Genomic DNA, 22,651 nt, shown 5'->3' on the forward strand with positions numbered 1-22,651 from the left:
ACATTCTCATCACAGAGTGGCTGCTAAGTATGATGGAAATGTGACAAGTGAATAGCCCTATGTAGAGCTAGTCTTTAGTTTGTCCCTTTTGGGCTACTGTAGAAACATGGCAGTATAACATGGCAATCGCCATAGTGAGGACCTGCTCACTATCTAGGTATAAACAGCTCCTTCTAAGGTAACGGAAATATGATTCTTATTTTGAGGCCCTTAAGAAAATATACTTATTACATTATATTCGATTGTTGCTAATATATCCCCCTACATCCTACACACTAGACCTTTCAGAGCTATTTTTTTTTATCAATTTGAGTTTACTTTGAGTTGGTGGAGATCGAACCAGAGCTAAAAGGAGAGTGGGCACACAAAAGGAGAGTGGGCACAAGTGAACACAAACCCCATTCCTACTGGATGATAACATTGCTTTGTGTCTGCTGGATGTGTAAGTAGGAAATCAGCGCTAAAAAGCTCCATAGAGCTGAAGGGAACTGCAGAGTTGCTAATAACTCTCTGTGGGTTCATCATTAGAAACTATATATTTCACTTAACACATAGCCATTTTATCCATTATTCATATAAAACTATTGATTGGTGCAGCTTTAAAAATTGTACCTTGGCTGCTGGTAATGGAATGGCTGTAAAGTCTGAAGTGTTAAGTGCAACACACGCTGCCGCCGGCGCGGCACTGTGGCCGTCAAGGGCCGCCCCCCAACACACACTGGCAGCGGCGCGCAGCGGCACTGTCAACATGTATTTCCCACCCCAGCCCTCTAGGTGGCTGTACCTACACTAGTTGCCAACAGTTGCCAACTGCTAGTAACAGAAGAAGAAGAGGAAAAACTTTGAGGCAACAACAACTTGAATTTCATGGGTGAGTTTCTTATCAAAGTCGTCTGATTAAAAATTTGAAACAACCAGAGTTGATCCTACGAGACATACATAAAAGGCTTTTCTCGCAGCGCCGCCATGAGCACGGGCCGCGCTGGAAATAGAGCAGTGGGCTGAATTAGAGCGGTGCGGTGCGGCGCGGCGGCCGGTGCCAGTGTGGGTTGGTTCATAGAACATAATGGAGGCGGGCGTTTTGACGCGCGGTGTACGGCGGCGGTGTGTGTTGCACTTTATGGTCCAGTGGTGTCCTAAATGCTGCAGCAATTTTTAGAAAATGTTGGATAGAGTGAACATTGTGAAAATTTAACAGTACCATGTGGTCAAAAACATTGGACGTGCTAGAGGAAAGTGGGTCATCTAAAATCAGGATTCATCCTCAGCAGATCATGAATATACATCGTACATTTAATGAGATCTAATACTTTGTTTCTGCGATACCTTGTCAAGGAGTTGAAGGGAAATTTTATCCTGGCACTCAAAGAAAGGTCAGGAGGTCACCAAAATCATTAGCAAGCATCCCCGAGGGACCATAAATATCAAATGGCAATATAGCTTCTGGTCCTTGAGGTATTATATTACATTTCAGTGGAATTTAACCTTATATGTGACAAAAGAAACTGATGGATTGAACTTGCTTTGGACCAAACTAGTGACTGACAAACCAACTGACACCACCATTATTAGATCCTGCTGCTAGCAGAGCAAAAACAACGAGAAATGCTTTAATCTCTCATTTGTCTGTTTATCATATCAACATGAAAAACTCTAAAGCCTTGTATTGGAACTTGTACTTTACTCAGATTCCATTGCCTCCTCCTCTTTTTCTGACCTACATCTCTGTACTGTTTGTTTGGGTGGTTGCCGTGGACACGGAAAAGAATGAAAGTGAGAAGGTAAAACGAAGGAGGGATGTGGAAACACACTCAGATCAGACAAGGGGCTATGGTGATGAACTATGTCCATAAAATAATGGGAAAGGATCATGGTAACAATTAGAGCTATATATCTAAGCACTTCCTATAATGAGGGTGTTAAAGAAAGAGACAGACAGCATGTGTATGGCTGTGTTTGAGTGGCAGCTGAATAAGAAGTAAACAAGGTGAGTTTGTTGCTGTCCTACGTGTTTGCAAGACACACTTGTTCACCAAGCTATCTAATTTTACCACTGTAAATGTGTTCACACTGCTGCCAGCTCTCTTAGCGCCTATATCTGCTGTTCTCAGGTCTGTGACAAACCACAGATGCCAGTTTTCACAGATTCCATCACATGCAACGTCAGGCTAAATGTGCCTGCTCTGGCTTATGGTTTACCAGAGGCCAGTGTTCCCAACATAGAGGCAAACCTCAGAGAGCTGGTAAACACAATGAAGAGCAACACATATTACGTTATCAAAGCTGGACCCTGCTGGGCGCTACTGTTTATTCAATTCAATTCAATTTTATTTATAAAGCCCAATATCACAAATCACAATTTGCCTCAGAGGGCTTTACAACATACGACATCCCTCTGTCCTTAGGACCCTCACAGCGGATAAGGAAAAACTCCCCCCAAAAAAACCTTTAATGGGAAAAAAACTGTACTTCAATGTTTTGTGAGACAAAAACACAATATGATCATATCATATAAAGTCAGTTAATGAAATGTGATTACTAAGACAATACCAAGTTCACAAAATGTGTGAAGTAACCAGGTACATGTATTCAACTGCAGTTTTGATTTACAAGTACATTATTTGAATATATCCATTGTTGAGACTTTCTGCTTTTCCTCCACCACATTTCGGTATTGTACAAATTACTTTTAAATTTCATCTTATGGCCACAGTTTTAAATTAAATACCAGATAAGCTTATCGAATACAACTACCTTTTTTCACTTTACCCCTTTCCTTATCCCTTTCCTATCTTTTTTTCATCAACTGATCGGAGATTATGAAAATCTCCCAAACTGGAGATACAAGGAGTTTACTTAAGGCCCAGACACACCAAACCGACATCAAAGAACTAGTACCAACAAAGGCCACTGTTGTGTCTCCTCATGTCGCCTGTGTCTCCGCCAAATGACACACCGCAAAGACTACAGCCGACAGACAACCAGCACATCATTCTGCAGCTGCATGAGAGGGAATAAGTCTCTACAGAAGCAGATGGCACTAGTTTGTAGTCATCATTTAAAAAGGGGGAACCCTCAGGACAGATTCAAGACACTAGTTACCCAGCTGGCACATTAACAGCACAACCTGATGCTGAAATGGTAAATGGACCTGCACTTGTAGTGTTTTTCTTGCCATCTGATCACTCAAAGATCTTTTTACACTACAAGTCACATTCACCCATTCACACACACATTCACACACTGGTGGCCTAGGCTACCATACAAGGAGCCACTCACATACCGAAGGTACAGCCATCAGGAGCAATATGGGGTTCAGTATCTTGCTCAAGGATACTTCAAGATGCAGTCTGGAAGAGCCGCAGATCAAACTGTTGATCTTCAGATTAGTGGATGACCCGCTCTACCTCTGAGCCACAGCCGTCCAAAAAGAAAGCATATTCACTGTGCGCTAGAGAACAATAACAGAACTGCCAATCATTGTGATTTCTTTCACTGACAGGCTGAATTGGTTGAAAAAAAAGCTGACAAGAGCCGACAAGGTTTGACAAGGCCCAACAAGGGCCAACTAGTGCCAACGGTGTGGGACACACCACAAAAACTAGCGTGACAGAAGCTCACTAACGGCCCAAAATTGACCAACGGCTGACCATCGGCGTAAGGCGGATTTATACTTGTGCATCAGCACTATGCAGAGCCTACGCCATAGCCTACACATGTGGCCTACGCTGCTGTGAGCATTTATACTTGTGGTGTGTCTGTGTCGCTCTGCAGTTACACCTCCAAAACACTAGTCGGCAGTGGGGTTTCTGTGAAGTGTTATAAAGTGTAGTTGAAATAAAACTCACATTAAACGTGGCTTAATAGGGACACTTTCAATCACAAGTACACAAATCAGCTTAATTAGAACTCACAGGATTCACAGAGAAAGTGCTTGTCTTTTGCTGGACACATTTCCCCCACAAATACAACATGCTAATGGCATTTTACATTGTATAAATTTGCCTAGCGACTAGCAGAGATTTCCTCTACTCACATGAGGCCAGGATAAATCACATGAGGCCATCATAGTAGTAGCGCAGTCCATAGGGACTCGGGTTGGGAACCGGAGGGTCGCCTATTCGAGTCCCCGTCTGGACCAAATATGGAGCGTGGACTGGTAGCTGGAGAGGTGCCAGTTCACCACCTGGGCACTGCCGAGGTGCCCTTGACCAAGGCACCAAACCCCCCAACCACTCGGGGCGCCTGACCAAGGGGCAGCCCCCTCACTCTGACATCTCTCCAATTTGTGCATGTATAGGTCCTATTTGTGTATGTGTGTGTCTTTCGGACCTGTGTGTAATTGACAAGCAAGAGTGAAAACATTGAATTTCCCCTCAGGGGGATTAATAAAGTATATAACATTAAAAAATAAAATAAAAATATGAAGCCAGGATAAATCACACACAAGACTTAAAATGCTATTTTGTGGGGGCTTTATTGTCCTCACAATGTATTGTTTCTTATCTTTGAAATGAAAAAGTAAATAAAAGCTTCATTTCCACAGAGAGAAATAGTTTTCAGCTTACAAAAATAGATAGGTCTGCGTCACCATGACATGTAGTTAAATTTCTGGGTAAGTGCATGTCGGCCTATGCCGTACCTTACGGCAATTCAACGCAGAAGTATAAATCCTGCTTTATGTGTCAGGGCTCTTAGGTGGCAAGCTAAACTCTACTGTTCTTTTACAATGAATACTACTTTTTCTATAATTGCTCACTTGCCCATGTAAAACTTGTAATAAAATTTGTTTCCACTGTGGTACTAAAAATCTTAATTGAGTAACGGGTGCTATATTGCAGGTCTGATTTTTTTTTTTTTTTTTATAAACAGGCAAGTCAAACAACTTAATAGGCACTTTAACTAGTGTGACCTTTTGAACTGAGCTCATACAGTTTTATACAGGGGCAATCATTGTAAAGTCAGTGAGGCTAATTCAACCCAGATCTGCATCAACATTCTGTGGACACACACAGAGTTTAACACAGAGCAGCGAAAAGAGAGGACAGCCATGTTTATACAGACAGAACAACAGTAGTGGACCTTTATGAGGGATACAAACACATTGTTTCCACAAGGACCAACATAGTGGCTGTTAACAGGGCCTGAGAGGCTGCTTGGCTAAAAAGTTAAAACCGTGAATAATCCAAATGGCACCAAAAAACACTGCAGCAACTTCAGATAAAACAAAAGGTAGGTCTGCCTCCATAAACCATTCAAGTCGCAGTTCAATTTACATCCACGTCTGTCCAGACTGATATGTAACCATGACAGTTGACAATGCTTCAAATGTTGCTGCAAAGAAAAAACATAGTCTAAAATGTGGATGCTTCATACACATCTTCCCCCCAGCAGCACAGAAGATCTATACCATCAGCACAGTTTCAAGGTCAGCAGCCAAGATGAGTGTCACCAATTCAGTATCTGACCAAATGTCTCCCCTTCTGTTCCTGAGATATGACACTGAATAATGGCCAGAAAGTGATTTTACAGCACATTATCATGTTACAGTGAAGTTGACCTTTGACTTTTGGGATATAAAATGTCATCACTACATCATTTTTATCCTATTAGACATTTGCATGAAATTTCATAATCAATGTATGAATTCTTGGGTTACAGCCAAAAACAAGTTCTGTCAGGTAACAGGGACCTTTGAACTTCAACCACCAAAATCTCATTAGTTCATTGTTGAGTCCAAGTGGATGTTTGTGCCAAAGTTATAGAAATTTTCTAGAGATGTTCATGATATATTGCATCACAAGAATGAGACAGAAATGGCAAATGATGTCACAGTGAAACTGACCTTCGACCTTTTATATATAAAATGTTGGCACTTCATTATTTTATCCTATGAGACATTTGTGTGAAGTTTTGGCATAATCTGCATATTAATTCTTGAGTTATGGCCAAAAACGTATTTTGTGAGGTCACACTGATCTTGACCTTTGACCTTCGACCACAAAATTCTAATCAGTTTATTCTTCAGTCCAAGTGGACGCTTGTGTCAAATTACCTTAAGGTGTTCTTGAGATATCGTGTTCACAAGACTGAGACAGATGCAAGGTCACACTGACCTTGACCTTTGACCACCAAAAATCTTAACAGTTCACTCTTGAGTTCAAGTGAACATCTGTGCCAAATTTGAGGAAATTCCCTGAAGGCATTCTTGACATAACACATATGTGAGAATGGGACGGACTAACGGACCGATGAACTGACAACCTGAAACATCATACCGCTGGCCATGGCTATCGCCAGCTCAGAGGCATAAAAAAATGTCAAAACAGATATATTTCTACTGCTGAGCAACACAAAGAAAACATTCCATAAATCACAGACATAAGCCTAATAGCAGTTAGTCTGTTACAGAGTGAATAAAAGAGCTAATTGCCAGTTCTCTATGCTACTATTCAACATGACCTTGTTGTAGGGCAACGCAATAAACACAGTGTTAACATAATTTAGGCCTGACTAGCATTTGAAGGTTTGTTTAATTAGTCACTGAGTCCTAAACCAGAGGCCTATACTACAAAACCATTTCAGCTTACCCAGGATATCTTTTCGTTATTTGGCATGACTAACCCATCACATTGGCCCTCTGGATAATCGGTATCGCAAAGCTGTTTATCAACTAGTTCAGTCAACTCTGGGTTTTCCTATCCAGCCACAAGCGCCTCCATGTGATGTAAAAGACGCAGGGTGCTAATTATGATTGACATCATCAGAAGAATCATGAATGAAGTAGGCAACTTCATATATATGAGATGAAATGCTACCAAAAGTGTCTGGGACTGTGAGACAGTAAAATGTCAGTGGTGTGGGTTGTAAACGATACTCTGTAATCTTATAACAGAAATGTAGAAACATTGGCAATACAATCCAAAAATTCACCGTCAGCCAAGACTTAAATTACATGTAGTTATCACCAGACTATATGTGACATTAGTATAGAGTATTTTTTGCTATTTAGTTAAATTATGATACGGCTACTCTGAATATGTCACATACAGCACTTAAAAGTGATGCCAGACTGTTTCTGCTACTTAAGTTAAAAGTGGAAAAGTAGCCTAGTTAGTGACTGATGAGGTCTATCTGGCCCAAATGTTGCAGTTATAATAACGGGAGCCAATTAACAGTGTGTGGATTATTTTTCCAATAGAATATTATATTTTTTACCTAGTTCTCGTCACACGTGTCTCATGTTATTCTGAGCTGCAGTGATGGAATCAGAGTTTGATATAGCCACACTATCACTGCAGATTAAAATAAACTTTGCGTAAATTAAAATCCTGCTAAAATCATGTGTTAAGTGTGTAAACGATCTCTCTGTTTGTTAGAAGCTCTGTTTTAAAACCAGTGGAAATAGAGCTCTGAAACTATTAAATGATTCTACTGACTTATAACAATATATAGGCTACTCTTCTTTACCTAGGACTCCGAACCTTTGTCCATGGCTACTTTTCACGTCAGTGATCTGATTGGTCAAAGGTCGTGGTGTTGACAGGCTGTGATCCAATACTCTGACGTTAACATGCTCTGGAGCACATTAGCTGTTCAGCATAAGTTACCATGGTGATTTATCCTGACAAAAAGAGAACCAGCTTTGTAGTACAGAAAACCCAGCATTAACCCTGAAGTTTTCTTGCTAACTCCAAATCCTGCTTCATAGTACAGGCCTCAGATTGTGTTAGTGCAAATCTGCCTCATAAAACCTAACTGATGTGCATGAGGCTCACTGATTGTAAACCTGATTATCCAGTTACTGTAAACTGCACCTCTACATCATTTATCAAACACTGTGTCAACTTTGATTTTATCCCAACAACACAGTGATCCTTCAGCTATAATTCTCACTCTCACAAACACACACACATGACTCACCGATGTAATGTTGGCAGCAGCCACCATTTCTCTGTTCCTGACCAGTCTGTTGCAGAGGATGACTGTTATCAAGGAAACCACACACACACCCAGGTCAGGACACAGAAGGCGTAACAAATTCCATGGATCATCCAAGGGAAGCCTACAAGACACACACATGCATATAAAGAAAGGTCAAGGAAGGTCAAACATTGTCCCATCTTCACCTGCATTTATACACCAGTATGTAGATGCAACTGAAAATATGAAATTCTGAAATTCTTCCATCTGTGGAGGCAAACAAAATTAATCTGCTCTTGTCTTATATTACTTGAAATATGTGGCCATCAAAGTTTCACCATAGCAGACCAATGACAGAAGCATGGATAACTGATGTTACATACCTGGACAGTCCTATATGTCTGGTTATGGTGTCCCATTGCGAACAGTTATCACCTATGGCGATGTTGAGAGGTGGATATGTGTATAGTACTGTCTGGAAGCAGATGTGTGCCAGTACAAATAGTAGACTGGTGCAGAACACCGCTCTGATAAAGCGACCTGTGTGACCTGGAAGACAAAAAGAAAAGAGAGAGAGGATGAAGATCTAACCCAAGGAAACAAGTTTAATTATAGTTATAGTTTAATTTCTAGTCAAATACAACATAATAAATAATTCCATTGCACATGAATATGGCTTAAAACATACAAAATGAGAGTATTCTGGCATTCTTATACAACCTGTTGTTAAAAATATACTATTGTTATTATTATTATTGGTAGTAGTAGTAAAAGTAGTATCATTTTCATTATTATCATTAGTAGTAGCATTAGTATTATTATTACCTTTTACATTAATTGTATTTTACTAGAGCGTGCTAATGATAAATAAACACAAATAAATAACTTAGCTCACAAACAAAAATAAAAACAAACAATTTAGGAATAGGATATATGCAAATTTGCTATGAGAACTTGTTGAACATGGTACTAGCGATACAACACATCATTGCTTTTGGTCTTTTTATGGGATTTATGATAGTAATACAAGTATAGAATATCAAAATTATTCCCCCACAACTGCTTTACAATGATTTGGTCCACTGCCCTTGACACAGGTGAAAGAAGTGACCCATGATCATGAAGTTTATCAAAACAGCGCAGTGAGGATACAGACATTTCATAAACAACATTCAGTCAACACTCAGCTGACACACTGTGTCACTGTTAGTGGAGAATCCTACTCTCTCTCTCTCTCCCTGGGTGAGCACTGACAAACATTATTGAATTAATACTCTGACACATACTCTTGTTCAGCACATCCTCTGATCTATATACCAACACATCTAGCTCCTTTGCACTTCACAAAACTTTTCACACTTGAATTAAAATAGCAGGTAGGCTTGGAGACACTCACAAATTCCATGTGCCCAAGACCACTTTGCACTGATCATTGCATTAAAATTGTGCCGATTTTGTTATATTACTATAGCACCTATATGTTTGTTATGTTTGCCTTTACTTCATATGTCAGTGCATGTAGCAAACATAATACCAATTCAGTCCTGAGGGCCACTGCATGATATGATCATATTATAATGATACGATCACATTAACATTGATTTCTGAAAGTACTGAGTTATTTCCCAGCCCTAACCAAAAACTTATCATTCCCAGATGATGAAGATGGGTACCCACAGCAAAATATCAAGTTATTATATCATGAACCAACGTGTTGGTCAAAGGGAAACAATGGCCTGATGGAAGTGTAAATTGATAGCAGATCTCATGGCCATTAGTTGTGGGGCCTTGTTTTTGTGAAGAGCACTAGACATGTGGCATGTGGCAGTTCTGAGCTTGGTATCATTGCTGCTGAGTCAGTACTGCCATAAGCTACAGCAGAGGTTCTCAACCAGGGGGAGGGAGTTCCAGGTGGTCCCCAAAGAAAAGGGATACTAGGTTATTTTCACTGTTTGATTCATTATAGAAGTGAGCCCAGTGTGATTAAGAGTCACAAGAGTGACTATTCAGATCATCAGTTTCATTTCCTCCACGGTTATTTCCTCAACTGTAACTGACAATTATAGAATTCTGGTATGAATCATATCTGACAAAAAAAAAAAATCTTTTCAGACTGAGGTCCCTGAAGCAAAATCTTATAAAATCGGGGTCCATGACCTAATGTGTATCAATGAAGAGTCCTCCACATGAAAAAGTTTAAGAACCAATGAGCTACAGAATGTCAGAGCTGCATTCGTTACGTGTTTATCTGTCTGTCTGCAGCTCATCTCACAAACTACTGGACCACTCAGCCTAATATTTTTTATGCACATGTATGACTGTATGCTCAAGGACCTCTATTGGTCACGATGATACAATTCTTGAAAAACCTGTTTTACTGACTGTTTTATATCATCATTGGCTGCTGGCTCCTCACTCCTCTTAACCGGCGCATAGAGGCTGCAAGTTTTCTGAATATTGGCTCGGCTATAAACAACAAGCCTTGTTGTAGGCCACATTTTGGCCTTCGTTATGGCTTGAACTAGTCCCTGTTTTTGTCATCTTTTGTTGATTTGGTCATTTTTCCTTAATATTTTTGCTTCTACCATGAGTAAGCAAGTAGCTATGTTGTTAAATGGTTTCTTTTGTTGGTCTAATTTAGTTTTGTTGTTATTTTGTATTTTGTTGTGTCCAGTCCAGTTAGGAATGACACGAATCAAAGATGTATGGCTCTGTTTTAGTCATAAAAATGCATTGATCCTCATATTTACTCTGTATCTATATTTCACATACAGTGCCTGTTAGCAGGATAACTCAATCTGCTCTGCGCAGCACGCTTTGACTCGGTCAAAAATAGATGAGGCATATTTTTTTTTTATTAGCTTCTGTGACGCCTCTGAAACATGCTGCAGCACGTGTGCTGAAATTACAAGAATTGTCTAGAATGGATTCAATTAGCCTGAGCAGCTCGCTGGTAGTTCTGCACTCTATTGAGTGGACTTTCCAGATCATTTAAGAAATCACTCATTACTGAGTCAACTGAGAATGCTATATATCATGTCAAGCTTGCCTCGTATCTGCAAATGTTTCAAACTTCCACCCACTATACACACATGATGCATAGTGGTGTGGAGATGCAGTGTTAGGTTTAATAGGGCGAGGTGTCTATGAGGAGTATGATCCACAATAAATTTGTGATGAAATCTGTGACAGGCTGTCAATAGATCCTCAGTGAAGACACTTTCAGCAGCCTCATAAATAACCGAGGTCGTGCCCAGTCAATCCTGAAACATTTGTTGCATGTCGGCCCCATGGTGGCAGCTGTGGTATGAACATAAATACAGAGGGCTTAACAATTAATATCTGCGATAACCTGTCACGCAGAAAACACTTTCAGGGCACAGACACCTGGCTTCGGGAGGACAGATATGTCTTCAAATGTTTTCCAAAGATATTTAGTTTACTATCACAAAGCAAAGTCTTACAATTTAGAAGCTGAAACTAGATCATGTTTAGCATTTTTGCTTGAAAAATGACTTACACGATTAATTGATAATCAGCAGTTGCTGATCATTTTTTCTGTTGTTTGACTAATTAATTAAATGACTAATTGTTTCAGCTCTAACTGCAGAGAATATATGTGAAGCAGTGGTGCCCCAAAGGGGGGCGAGGGGGGCCATGACAACTGCTGGCCCCCCACTGCCCCGAGGGCGAAAATATTTTTGAGGTCCTTATTACTGTCTTTAGAGGCTGTGGTGCGAAAGTAGTGGCATCTCGTAAAACAAGCCAACCATCTATTGATACCAACCATGCCAGCATAGCTTGTCAGGAAGGAGGCTAAATAAAGCTCCAATTTTAGGCTACATTTTGGCGAGGGAACAACTGGCATGGCCATTTTCAAAGGGGTCCCTTGAACTTTCACCTTGAAATATTTAAGTGAAAATGGGTTCTATGGGTTTGTTCCCAGGTAAATGTTTTGTTCCTTACAATCAATATGATCCTTTAAATTAAAGCTGTATATTTCTCTTTTTGTGGGAAAGGACAACCAGCCTATTTGTAGATCTATAAATTGCCTAACGTATAGATATATAACACTTTAAAACAGGATTGTTGTGGACCTAAATGTTAACTGTACTGATATTCATCAGTGCACATCAGATAATTAAAAAACATTAACGTCAAAATAAGAAACCTAATTATATCACTGTGTGATTCCTTAACTCTCCATATTGACACAGTTTTCAGCTACATACTAAAACAGCATACAATATCAATTCCTGAAATTCAGTTATGGCTTTTGGTTTTGATGTGCCACCCCACAATTTTCAGTAACCCCATCAGAACACTCCCATTAAATTTTTTGGGGGCACCACTGAGGTGAAGGAGACCAACGATACAGTGTTAATTTCAAATACGAAAACTGTAACAAAAAAAATTCGTCAACAACTTAAGGACTATGACGAAGACAAAACGTTGAAGAACTAAAAATGGATCTTGATAACAAACACTATGATGAAATGTACATTGCATTTTCATCAATGAGACAGGACGAAAATGTTAAAAAGAAGATGATAGGAGAACTGAATGATTAATTATTTTATGAACAGTAGTAAAAAAAATATTTTAAACTAGGAAGCTGAGAATGGCTGTGCACTTTTATTAATGCTGTATGAGCGGTGTGAGATCAGAATGTCGACTGGCTGTAAACTCCAGTAAATAGTTAGCACCAGGATGTTTCACTTGCCTGCAAAATACTCACACCAGAGCAGCGTCAGCCATTGGTGAGTTGTGAGCTGTAATTCAGCACTAAATAATGAGCTGTGTGTCTGACTGTGGGTGGTGGAAGTGTTGAATGGATTTGTGGAGTTTGTTAGTTGCAGCAGTGGTTGTTAGCAGTTAGCTCCACTTTTTAGCCACTGAATAGCAGCAAAGCAAGCAGCTGCTGGACTGTTAATCCCTAAAGGACTCTGCTCAGATCCGGACTGTCTCAAGAAGATTTAAGGTTTGATCCTGTTTGACAGGCAGGTAGGAGGCTCAGTTACCTGTGAGTGCAACTGTGTAAGTTAACAGTCTGAACTCGCCACAGTTTTCTCTGACACAGCTACAAGTTTAGTTTTAATTACAGACTCTGCGAGAGGACTCTATCATGATGCAGATTAAGAAAGAATTCAGGCTGAAATAAAGTTATTTTTCTGCTTCTTTACAGTGAGATCAATAAGTCAGAGTTTACAATGAACCTAGGTACAAATCCTACTTGACTCAGATTAGTTATTTGTAGTCTCAAAGTTTTTGAGACCATAAACAGAGGGACTTTGAACTTTCGAAATGATGATCAGTGAGTGTTTGCTTGTGAATGATCTTTAAAACCTGTCAAAAACTTTTGGAAAAATGTAAGCTTGTGTATAAATTGTTTTTAGTTGTAGAAAAATATGACATCAAAATGAAATTTTAACATCTGATACAACCTGTCATCTTGTTTCCAACTATTAACACCTGTATTAGCCCAACTGGATTAGTTTGCAGGAAAAAAGATTTTGACTAAAAGTTGACTAAAATTGAATAGATTTTGTTGACTAAATTGTTTTGAGTTGAGTAGTCGTCAACTAAAACTAGACTAAAGCTATCAAAAGGGGCGGCACGGCTGTGCAGTGATTAGCACTGTCACCTCAAAGCAAGAGGGTTCTAGGTTCGAATCCACTGGCCAGCTAGGGCCTTCTGTGTGGAGTTTGCATGTTCTCTCCATGTCAGCATTGCTCTCTGGGTACTCCGGCTTCTTCCCACAGTTCAAAGACATGCGGGTTAGGTTAATTGGTGACTCTAAATTGCCCGTAGGTGTCAATGGGTGCGGTTACATGATGGCTTCTCATTTAGAATGAAATAAATCTGAATGAAGTCATTCGGAATTAAAGTTTTTTCAGGTAGTTTACATGAGAAATATTCATTCCGAATGAGGGTCTACAGGGGAGATCAGTTTAATCGCCTTTATTCGGGTCTGCGCAAGGTTTGGGGCAGGGAAGGTTTCTGATTGGATAGGGGGCAGGGCGGATGTTACATGTTTACGTTTACCGGAAGAAAACACTGTCCTCGCTCCGGATAACAAGATACTTGACGACGCCGTTCTTAGTGCCTTTTACGGGCTTGTTTTGCTTATATTCTCAGCAGTACGACAACAACCTTGCTCTGTTAATGCTTCGTCTGTTGAGGAGGAGAAGGGAGGTAGAAGGTTGAAGAAGGGAGATTGAAGATCATGCTTTGGCGTATGGAAACCGGTGAGTGCAACGAGTCCGACTGCTCTATCTCAGCCCGTTGCTATGCGCGCTATATACGTCATCGCGCCAGAAGGGCAAGGAAACGAGCATGTGCAGAAAGACTGGAATGAACTTAACGAGGAATGAGCGGTTACATGCACACTAAATTCTTTCATTCGGAATGACAAACGGAATAAACCACCCCCTTTAATCGGATTTAATTTTCAATCGGAATGACCATTTTTCAATTTGAATGACCGTTTACATGACCACTTTTAATCGGAATGGCCTTTCATTCCAAATGAAAGTGGAATTAAACTGTCCATGTAAACATACTGAATGTGACCATAAATGGTTGTCTGTCTATGTGTCAGCACTGTGACGGTGTGGCGACATGTCCAGCCCCCCCACGACCCTGTATCAGGACAAGCTGTTACGGAAAATGAATGAATGAATAAAGCTATAAAGGATAAAAACGACTAAAATATGACTAAACTAATAAGCATTTATGTCTACAGGCTGAGACTAAATCTAAAATAGCTGTTAAATTAACACTGCGACCACACTCAGAATAAACATATAGGGCATTTTTCCATTTGACTTACAGCTGACGCAGCCTGAGGATGGTATGTGGGGTCACAGTGGTGCAGTCGCAGCAACTTCCCCTGCCACTGTTTGCATTTCTAGCCCAACCCTCTCTGGATGGAAATCATACACACAAAACACAGCTGTGTGTGTGTGGTAGTTTCCACTAAAAGAAACCAAGAGGAACTCAATGTCACTAAACTGTGCAGCAGCTTTAATAGTTGGTTGCATGGATTTCTTGACTTCCTCAGGAGGTGAACATACAGGCCTTTAGCTTTTTAATTGTGTATACATACATATATATATATATATATATATATGTATATACAGTATATATACATATATATATACACACACACACACACACACACACACACATATATATATATCCATGGACGTAACACCTGTGACATCCCTGCATGTCCTTGTTTAGTTATCCACCATGAATTATGTTAAGGTTCAATAATCAATCACAGTCACATCAGTGCCAAAAACACTGAATTATGTTTATACTGTATGTGTGTGTGTCTTTGTGCGTGGGTTTTTCCTTTTTTCTGTGTGTCCTTCTGGTCCAAATGCTTGTGGTATTTGTTAACCATGAGATCATGAGATTATTAAAATAATGGCCTTTTGGCATTCAGATAAATGGAAAAGTTTCATGTTGATTCTGTTAAATCATGACAGGGCTGCTGCAGATAGAGCCACAGCTTGTGCCAGAAGGAGGTTCCTCTGCCACTTTTCATCTTCGTCCTCAGCACTGATGGAGGACTGAGTCTGAAAGCAATGTCATAAATGAAGAGTAGCATTCACACAGCCTCCCTCCCTGATGAAATACAAAGTTGATTTTGCTGTTGATTGACCATGTAGAGCTAACCTCTACGTCAGTATCCCAAATAAACAAAGAACTAAACTGAAGACCCTCTAACCTCCTCAATAAATGTTGTCACATATGTCATTGTTTATTAGATATGGCATACAGAATGCTGCCTGTTTTACACAATCCAAATAAAGTTTCCAAAGAAAACAGCAATAGAGTCTTTGTATTATAACCTATGAAATGTTAATAGATGATATGTCGGCAAACAAATGCCTTCTACATCGAGCAGACACAGAGCACCTCTGCACTGTGGCCTTGAATCTCATTTAGACTTGTTCACACATGCAATACAAACAGCTTTCATGTTTTATTTATACCACAACCTGGCAAGATATCATCTCAGCACTGACTTTTCATGTCTTAAACTGTCTGGATCTCAATGAGTGTCTGCAGGTCCTATTACAGGCACACAAAACAAACTGTCGAGCTATTATAGTGTACAGGAGGGGGTTGTTTGGACATGACATTCTTATAATGGATTCCAATGACTTTTAGAGCAGCAGAAAGCAGAGACACAGTGGTGTATCTGTTCTGAAATCTTCAGACCAATAACGATCTGTGAATGTGCTTGAGCTGTGACAAACAGCTCAACAGGAGAGTAGACTAAAACCAGTCTCAGTCTGCATCTTCCACATGTAAACAAGACTAAGAGCCTCAAGAGTCTATGCTAGTAGCTCTGTGAGTCTTTTATTAAAGCAATACAAAAATGTTAAAACTTTGATACATATCGTCATCTTTAAGATACGCCCTTACTTTGAAATTCCCATGACACATCTGTGTCAACATTTCCATCCAAGCACACCTCTTTACTAAACATTCAGACATTCAGTGCTAGCAGCCTAGCGCCAGGCAAACAATGGCAAGCAGCCAAGAAAAAGACAATGAGGTGGTTTACTGACATTGGGCCTCATGCATGAAACAATATACAAATAATATTTTGTTTTTGTTCGTATTCACAATTTGCTCTTATTTTGTTAGTACCCACTGTTTTCTGGGATTCACTAGAGTTTTCTTATTTTTGCTCTTCTCTTAGGTAAGGGAACATTTTGAGTGGTCGAGTGAGCTCTTACCAAAATAAGAGAAGAACTCTGATTTCACAGTCCACAAATTGCTGTCTTACAAGTTTTAAATTTGAGGAACAAAAAGGATGAATATCATCAAATCTAGATTATTATATTTTAGAGTAATTATAATAATTGGATTATTACATTTCAGGGCTGATGTAATACTACAAGAGTTGGTCCATTGATCCAAGTTGCTGTAATTTCAGTTACTGTGAGTCCCTCTGCTGACCACTGCTGGAATGTAACTAAGTACATTTACTCAAGTACTTTTACTTGTTTTTTTTAATTTCATGCCTCCATACCTCCACTCCACTGCACCTCTGAGGGAAATACTTTTTACTGTACTGCAGTTATTTAATGAAGCTCAGCGTAAGTTCAATTAGGAAGACTTTCTTTATGCTATATCCATTCACAATTCTCTCTCTATCCCACTTCCACCACCTCCACCAATCAGCTGATTATGGACGTTCCCTCTCCTAGTTAGCCAATCCAACTTTGCAACAATCTCCTTCAGCCATTCATGTTGCTGCTGCCAAACTATAAATCTGTTCTCCTCTCTGCTCCTGTCAGCTGTCATATTAGGCGGAATCATCCCTCCTCCACCCCATTCACCTCCAGTCACCATATCCAGAGCCCAGGACAAGCTCATCAAAACCCCACTCCTCCTCACATCCACTTCCTCAGCTCCCTCTTCATCTCATCACTACATTTACCACCACCAGCACCCTGCTGGAATATATGACATCATGATGGGGTCTAATTGCCAAAAGGCATTTACATTTCTCATACTTCTGTGCACATGTTAACATGACTGAAATAATTTTAGTTACCAGTTGCATTACAAATTTGAATCTGTGCACACAAACCAAATGATACTGTGTGAGTGCAGCTGGAATTATTAGGTGATTCATTAGAAAATGAATTGGAAACTTATTCATGCAAAATCATTTCATGGTTTCAGATTTGTATATGAGGATTTGTGGCATTTCCTTTTAATTTGTTTCATTTTTTTAATTAAATCTAATGAAACTTTTCTCTCATGAGTACTTTTACTTTTAATACTTAAATACATATTCCTGAGTAAGTAAATAACGGATCAGAATATTTCCTCCACCACTGCTGCTGACACGCAAAATGTTTTGCCATTGCTGGCTAGTTTACCACTACTTACACTCTAATCACATTTACTTTGTTTAAGTTTATTTAATAGTATGTTAATACTATTATTAATGAATGAACAGCGCTGTCACACATGATGTAGGAAAGATGTGCCTGGTTTCATTTCAAAAATGTGCTTAAAATTTTAATCTATAATAAACTTTATAACCTGAAAGAATATTCACTAAGTACCACTGCTTGACAAAAAGACTCGGCACTTACTACTTAGAATATACATTCTTTATTCTCTGGATGGTTTTTAAGATACAATCCTTGATTTAGTGCCCAATAACTGTGAACTGTGTAACGTCAAATGTCTAAGCACCACTGAGTGTTCAGACTTTCAAAACAATCTGACATCACCATCCTCAGACTAAACCTCCTGAAAGGATAACTAAGTATGAGCGTCTTAACATGACGTATAAGAGTATAATTGAATATTTGAACACATGCCAACTGTTGAGTAATCTCCAGCTCTGACTTAAACTGTCTCTTCTTTCCCCTCAGGGCCCAACAGTGCTGCTTCCTATTAGGCCCTTGATTTTTTTCCCCCCAGTGTGTGTGTGTGTGTGTGCGCATGTCAGGATCTTGGCAGTCCAGTGGGTTTTCCTGTAGGGGAACTCCCCATCGTTTTCTGTGCCCCCCCTGTCTCTCTCTCTCTATATATACATATATATATATATATATATATATATATATATATATATATATATATATACTGGATGTGTGTTCTCAGTGGGTATGTATCGTACATGGTATCAGTGGTGGGGGAAGTATTTATATTCTTCACTCAAGTAAAAGTAGCAATACCACACTGTAAAAAATACTCCATTCCAGGTAAATGCTCTGCATTGTTACTTATCTAAAAGTATTATCAACAAAATATACTTAAAGATATAATTTGTTGATTTTAAACCAGGTTTGTATCATAACAAAATGTGTAGTATGTGTAATTTAATATGTTGAATTTCTCTCCATCTTGCTAGCACCCAGATCTTCCTGCTTATTTGACAACAAAATCTGCCAGATGACATTTTTCACATCATTTCATTGTTGGTGTGATTTTGTTGGCACCATTAAATGGCTGACTCTTGAATGTTAGCAGCTGCTCTTGTGCTTTCTTGTGCTAACTGAGCAGATGTTGGATTGACCAGACGACAGCAATACAAAGGCTGCTAATCCAGCAATGAGTCAGAATGGTCTGGGATCAGACCCCCAGCGCAGGATTTTGCGCTGGGGGTCTTTATTAGATAGGACAGGTTTAGCATGAAAGGAGGAGAGAGGGGTTATGACATGCAGCAAAGGGCTTTGGGATGGAACCCGTGGCTGCTACATCAAGGACACAGCCTTTGTATATGGGGCACCCATTCTACCAGGTGAGCTAATGGGTGCCCCACACTGGCACCAAAAGGATTGAAATCAGGTATTGTTTGACTGGAGATATTTCAATTCTGTTTGGTACTGGTTTATTTCAATTGATACCTTAACAGTTTCCAGTATGAAACCCAGCCCTGTTCACCAGGCTTTCTTGGTATTACTACATACCAGAAGTTGAAGTTACAGTGTTGGAATCACATTTAATTTCACAACTTGGGGTCTGAGGAAAAACGATTTGGTGCAAAATGCCGCAAGAGCCCTGCAGTACAAACACAGACAGTCTTACCTCTGATTGTGTGCTTGTTTGGACACAGGAACCATGGCAGCAGCAGCAGGTAGAGGAAGTGAACCAGTGACAGGATGTTGTAACGAAACAGACAAGCTGCAAAGATAGAAAGATCAGAGTCAAACAACAGCATGCATGTGCAGATAGAGATTCTAGCAGGTATGACATGTTGGCTGGGGGCCTTCCCTTATATACTCATAAACCTTGGTCTTGAGAGACATTTAATTGTGCTATAAAGCATTTGTGATCATACTATACAACATAAATGGGTCTGAAAACAAATAGGCTACTCCTCATCTATAAAATGCTAAATGATACAGCATGGACTTTATGACACCCAACAACTGACATATGTACTCTATGCAAAGAAACATTTGCTTGTAAAGCACATTAATAAAAACAAATTGCTTCACATTGCAAGTTAACGAAAAAGTAAATATCCACCAAAATGCAGAAGACACAGTAAAGCATCAATAAAAAATGTCAAAATGTGGGCGCCATTATTCATTAGCCTTCATTCCTGGACTTTTTTTTTTCAACTATGATTGATTTTCCTGTGTTTGTTGGCAGCTACTGTTGTCCTGTATATGACCTGTATCTGTTGTGATAAACATGGAGTCACCAGCCTCTTCTTTTTCCATGTAAAATACAACCCAATTGGCAAAAAAATGTTGGCATTGTAGGTTTATGCAAACCATGGACAGGTTACATTTTTGCATTATCATGTAGCAAATACATTGAAACTCATTGAAATCAGCGATGGACAGGCAGGCAAAAGTAACCAATCTCAGTCTAATCATTGGCACTATGCATCACACCTGTGCACACCCCTGGTGGTAAAAGCCCCACCTCCTGAGAACTGTAGTTTTTAAGTATTGAATGGAGTACTGTGAGGCATGAAAATGGAGACCATACTTGTTACACAGTCCTAAAATACAAAAAAGTGGTGGAACACAGTGAATACAGAAAAGCATATACAATAACTAAGCACCTTACGTATACTGTAGTTGACATGTGGTTAGGTTTAGGCACAAAAAACACTTGGTTATGGGTTAGGAAAAGATCATATTTTGGGTTAAAATACCCTGTTTTAGGACACAAAGCCACCTGACAACACAGCAATGTCTCAGTAAAAAATAACCACTTTCCATGGCACTATCTCCAGTGGAAAAACAGTGACAGGTTGCTACAAAACACCCATGTCTAGATGCCTAAAGAGCCACTTGTAATACAGCAACGTGTTGCTAAAACACAACCAAATTCTATTTCAGTGTCTTGAAGGTTCTGTCCGACAGTATCTTGTACTGTGTATTGTGTATCATGTTGGTTCAGCTTTTCATTGAAACTAGTGTGTTTTTTATGACTGGTTATATTGTGTAAGTCTTATTCTCCTGTTTCCCGTAACCATGACCTTAATCTTTCCCTAACATCAATCAAGTACTTCCTTTGCCAAAATCAACTAACTTTAAAAATGGCAAATCAGAAAACATTTCTATGAGTGTTTTAAGGGCAGTCATATTGATTGTTTTGAAAGACACTGACAAAGGAGCCTGTCTCAAAATTTTCTTAACCTCATACTCAAATTTCTCCTGAGCAAACTCTAATTTAATACCTGATATAAGCAGAACATTAGCAGTGCAGCTGCTTCAGTGCTTTGTCATTGTTTACACAGGATACATTCAGGCACATTATTACATGTAGTTCACTCATGTTTTAGCAGTGCTCAGAACAATTCACGGTCAGTGTAGCTGGGTGTGTAAGATGTGTACCACAACATGAAGTTCTGTAGGTCTGACCAGTGCTTGGCAGCTCTGCGTGCTTTTATAATAATGACCTAAGGGAAACGTGTAATTTAAGACTTTCATACAGTGCCCCTGAGCATTGTTGAAATAATGGATTTTTGCATTATGGCACTGTCATCATTTCACCTCAGGGCGAGCCAACAGAGAGGGTTTAACTGTCTGATTGATGCAGAGTTCTCCAGCAAGGGAAGGTTTTACAGCTGTCTTTCTCCGGCACATATGGCACAACAAGAGGGATTTTATGAGGTGTTGCTGGCTTGGAAGAATTAAGACGATCTGCCAATATTAAAACCTGGAAACAAAGAAAATGTGCAGGCTCATTTCCTCCAGTTAAACACACGCAGTGATAATTATTAACTCACCAAGGGTTAAGGTCTGGATTAATCTCAGCCTGTTGAGATCACAGTTTGAGCATGGAGGTGAGAGGTTTACCATGCAGACTGAATTCACAGCATCATGTTCAACTTTGAATGGAACACCAGACACACAACTAGAGGACTTAACATGTAAAAACACACACACACACACACACACACACACACACACACACACACACACACACACATACAGGCAAAATCCCAAACATACTGGTAAGAGTGTTAATGTAACAATAAGATATCATGAATTGCTTCAACACAGTAAATGTGATGTGAAGGCCTCCATGTTGTTGCTGCATATATATATGATGTACAGCAGCATTGCCCCTGTGCTCATTTCACTGAAGTGACATGGATTTCATGGTTGAATTGACAGCGAGCAAATATTGTTGATAGTAGATGAAATTCAGTCCAGAGCAAGATATCTGAACAGCAACTAGTCTGACTGTCATGTCACTTGCTGTGATATTCAATCTCCCCAGATCTTCCAAGATGTAACTACGCCTATACTCAGCATGTACCTTTCTTTTATTGTTACGCTTGATGTCAACCTCAGCCGGCCTGAAAAGAAAAATAAATAAAAAACCTTTGGGGAAGGCTGGGGAAGCTGCTCCGTGTAGGTGGAGTCTAATATTTGATCCTACTCCTAATTGCAGACTGCAGTCAGGAGTATAGCTATACACTTTATAATAACCATACTAAAAAATGGAAAATTGTTCATTAAAAAAGTAACATTAGTTAATAGTTATTTTACTATTAAAAATTAAGTGAAAATAATGTTTACTGATTATTAGTAAGAAGAAGATATACTTCATTTATAACTTTCATAACAAGGGGGAAATTCTTTTTTTTTTTTCCACTCTGTTGTGAAATACGCACAAGTGCCAGGAGTAGTTGGTAAATCCAGTGCCTTGCTCAAGGGCACCTCAGCAGTGCCCAGGAGACGAACTGGCACCTCTCCAGGTACCAGTCCAC

The 22,651-nt window shown here is 39.5% G+C and overlaps 1 protein-coding gene across 2 annotated transcripts in view; it reads right to left on the bottom strand.

Annotated features, from left to right (window-relative positions):
* Window positions 1-22,651, bottom strand: part of piezo1 (piezo type mechanosensitive ion channel component 1 (Er blood group)) — a 120,476-nt gene that overhangs the window by 63,632 nt on the left and 34,193 nt on the right. For both annotated transcript variants that reach the window (XM_033612916.2, XM_033612915.2), the window contains exons 2-4: window positions 19,498-19,593; window positions 8,307-8,472; window positions 7,924-8,065 (exon numbers count right to left, since the gene is read on the bottom strand). In XM_033612916.2, the coding sequence (XP_033468807.2) occupies window positions 7,924-8,065; window positions 8,307-8,472; window positions 19,498-19,593 (404 nt within the window). The remainder of the gene's footprint in view (window positions 1-7,923; window positions 8,066-8,306; window positions 8,473-19,497; window positions 19,594-22,651) is intronic.

The sequence above is a fragment of the Epinephelus lanceolatus genome, chromosome 17, assembly GCF_041903045.1.
Source record: "Epinephelus lanceolatus isolate andai-2023 chromosome 17, ASM4190304v1, whole genome shotgun sequence".
NCBI classification, from domain to species: Eukaryota; Metazoa; Chordata; class Actinopteri; order Perciformes; family Serranidae; genus Epinephelus; species Epinephelus lanceolatus.